At 38.7% G+C, this 3,344-nt stretch overlaps 2 protein-coding genes across 2 annotated transcripts; both read left to right on the plus strand.

Annotated features, from left to right (window-relative positions):
• On the plus strand, window positions 1-924 carry LOC104759925 (glutathione S-transferase T3-like). The gene has a single exon (XM_010482793.1). The coding sequence runs from the start codon at window positions 1-3 to the stop codon at window positions 922-924; it is 924 nt and encodes a 307-aa protein (XP_010481095.1).
• On the plus strand, window positions 1,532-3,258 carry LOC104759926. Its single transcript, XM_019239028.1, has 2 exons — window positions 1,532-2,985; window positions 3,228-3,258. Exons 1-2 carry the CDS (start codon window positions 1,700-1,702, stop codon window positions 3,256-3,258), a joined length of 1,317 nt encoding a protein of 438 aa, XP_019094573.1. The 5' UTR covers window positions 1,532-1,699.

Genomic DNA, 3,344 nt, shown 5'->3' on the forward strand with positions numbered 1-3,344 from the left:
ATGGATCCTTATCGTTTGTCAGATGAAAATTTTGTTGATCTTTTGAATTCTCAAAAAGTTCTCAACGTTTCTGATAATCCTAACCCTCCACATTCTGCTCAATCCTCTCAGCCGATTCAATTTAGCAACCCATTCTCTTCTGAGCCACCCCACTTTACCTCAACATTCTCTTCTCAGCCACCTCATTTTAGCTCAACATTCTCTTCTCAGAATCTTAACTTTAGCCCAGCATCCGATACTGAAGACTGTATTGAGGTCGAAGAGACTGAAGAAGACGGAGGCAGAGGAAGTAGGAAGAGGTGGACTGCAGAGGAGGATGTCAACCTCATAAGTGCTTGGTTAAACACCAGCAAGGATCCAGTTACCAGTAATGAGCAGCGGAAATATAGTTTCTGGCAGAGAGTTACAAGGTATTTCGAAGCAAATGGTGGATCAGCTGGTTCAAACGCAAGAGGGCAAACACAGTGTAAGGCTAGGTGGAACAAGATAAACCACCAAGTCAACAAGTTTGTGGGCTGTTACGCACAAGCGTGTACAAGAAGGAAGAGTGGAGAATCAGAAGATGATGTCTTGAGAATGGCGTATGAGCTTTTCAATAACGACATGAAGAAGCCATTTCTCCTTGTACATTGCTGGAGGGAGCTGAAGCACGATCAGAAATGGCTCACAGAAGAATGTAGCCACAAGCGGACTAAGCTTGCATCTGAGGCTCCTACTTCGAGTAATGATGGTGCTGAGAAGAGGCCTCCGGGAGTTAAAGCTGCTAAGAACAAAGGGAAGAGACCGACTGTTAGTATTGATGTCGAAGATGGTTCTGTCCATAAGTTAGACAAGATCATTGCAATGAAGGATCAAGAACAAGCAGCTAAAGTGAAGCATGGCAAAATGAGATTGCTAAATAGCCTGCNAACTAACACCCGCTGAAGTTGCTCTTAGAGACAAACTCGTAGATCAAATGTTGACAAACATTTAGGTTTCAATTATTTTCATTTGTTATGTTTAACTCTTCTTGTTCTGTGTTTAATAAGTTTAACTCAATTATTTTATGTTCTGTGTTTAATAAGTTTTGTTGTGCTTAACTCTACTTGTATTCTTTTGTTTCAGGGTTTCGGGAACAAAAATATAGCTGTGGAACATGTCACGTGAAGAGAAGAAGTTTGCTTGATGTGGAACATGTCACGGATTTGGGAAACATGTCACGGATGTGGAACATGTCACGGATGGCTTGTGTCTTTTGCTTGTGGAACATGTCACAGATAGTTTGTTTGCTTGTGTCTTTGGCTTTTGAGTGTCGGTTAGGACATTATGGCTTTTGTCTTTTGTAAGGGTTGTATTGCTCTTGGTTGTATTTGTTTGGCAAGGACAGTCACATGTGTATTTGTTTCACAAGAGGACAGTCACTTGTGTATTGCTTTTGGTTTTATTTTAACCCGTGAAGTTGTGTGTTTGCTTGTATCTCGAGACTTAAAGTCTATATATTGATGTATTGTTCTTTCCTATTTGCAACCAACTTTGCATTGTGTTTCGATTCTGTATCTTTTTTTTCTCTTCACCTTTGCATTGAAAAGAATCAACCTCCTATTACAAAAAAATATTTCTCTATCTATTACTCAAACTCCTATCTTCACTACTCAACTCTATTACTCATTCTCTACTAAATCCAAATATAAGCCTACTACTATACCCAAGTTACCAAAAAATGTCTAATTGGAGTTCTGATGAAGAAATTGAAGAAATGGTAGAGGAGGAGGTTGATAGTATAGTGGAGGAGATCCAATACAACTACACTCACCCAGAGGTACCACCAGCTCCAATAATCCGAAGAGTGCACATTGAGAGAGACCGCGAAGAAGGCCACATTCGATTGTGGAATGATTATTTTAGTGATAATCCAACTTACACTAACGCTATGTTCCGTCGTCGCTTTAGAATGAACAAACTATTGTTCCTTCGTATTGTTACCGCTGTTGAGAATGGAGTCCCATACTTCAGACAAAGGCGAGATGCTACTGGAAGGCTTGGTCTTTCTGCACTTCAAAAATGTACGTCAGCTATTCGTTTGATGGCTTACGGATATTCGGCAGATGCGGCGGATGAATATTTACGACTCGCTGAAACAACCTCCCACAAATGCCTTCTACATTTTGTAGAGGGAGTTATAAATCTATTTGGCAACGAGTATCTCAGAAGACCTACAGCGGAAGACCTCCAACGATTACTGAACATTGGAGAACATCGCGGTTTCCCCGGAATGATAGGGAGCATAGATTGCATGCATTGGGAGTGGAAGAATTGTCCCACTGCATGGAAAGGACAATATACACGTGGATCAGGTAAACCGTCAATCGTACTAGAGGCTGTGGCATCACAAGATTTATGGATTTGGCACGCCTTTTTTGGACCACCGGGTTCGTTAAATGATATCAATGTCTTGGACCGCTCCCCGGTGTTTGATGATATCCTACAGGGCCGAGCTCCGAGAGTTAGATACTTTGTCAATGGACGGCAATACAACATGGCGTACTACCTCACAGACGGTATCTATCCCAAATGGGCAACTTTCATCCAATCTATTACACTTCCACGTGGTCGAAAAGCAAAACTCTTTGCTCAATGGCAAGAAGGATGTCGTAAAGATGTAGAGCGTGCATTTGGAGTCTTGCAAGCTCGATTTGCAATCGTGAAGAATCCTGCACTTTTCTGGGATAAAGGAAAAATAGGAAAAATAATGAGAGCATCTATCATCCTGCATAACATGATAGTGGAAGACGAACGACATGACCACAATTTCTACGATCCAACAGAATTCCATCACAGAGAAGGAAGCGGAAGTTCTCAAGTCGATTTATCATATTCTACAGATACGCCAACAAATCTACATAATATGATGGTCACTCGAAATGATGTTCATGATACAGAAATGCATGATCTTTTGCAAAAAGACTTGATTGAGCATATCTGGCAAAAATTTGGTGCAACCGCACAATAAATCTTATTCCAAATTCTGTTTAATATGTTTAATATTTTGAATTTTGTAAAATATGTTTAATATTCTAAAGTTTGTAAAAAATTGTTTCAATTTGTAAAATATTGTTTTCTATTTTATGTAATATAAAAAATTTAAATAATTGTTTTATCATTTTAGATAATTAAAGTTTGATAATTAATAAACAAAAATTAAAAAATTATTATTTAAATGTCTAAGTAACCTATTTGGGGTTCTCTAGTAATAGGGTAATTTTGCTTAAGTTCTCTTAGAATTACTTAACTTAATTTATGATTATTTATATAATTAATTAATGTGAGAGTAACCATGGTGGGTTACTCCACTAATGATGCTCTTA

The sequence above is a fragment of the Camelina sativa genome, chromosome 17 (genome assembly GCF_000633955.1).
Source record: "Camelina sativa cultivar DH55 chromosome 17, Cs, whole genome shotgun sequence".
Lineage (NCBI taxonomy): Eukaryota > Viridiplantae > Streptophyta > Magnoliopsida > Brassicales > Brassicaceae > Camelina > Camelina sativa.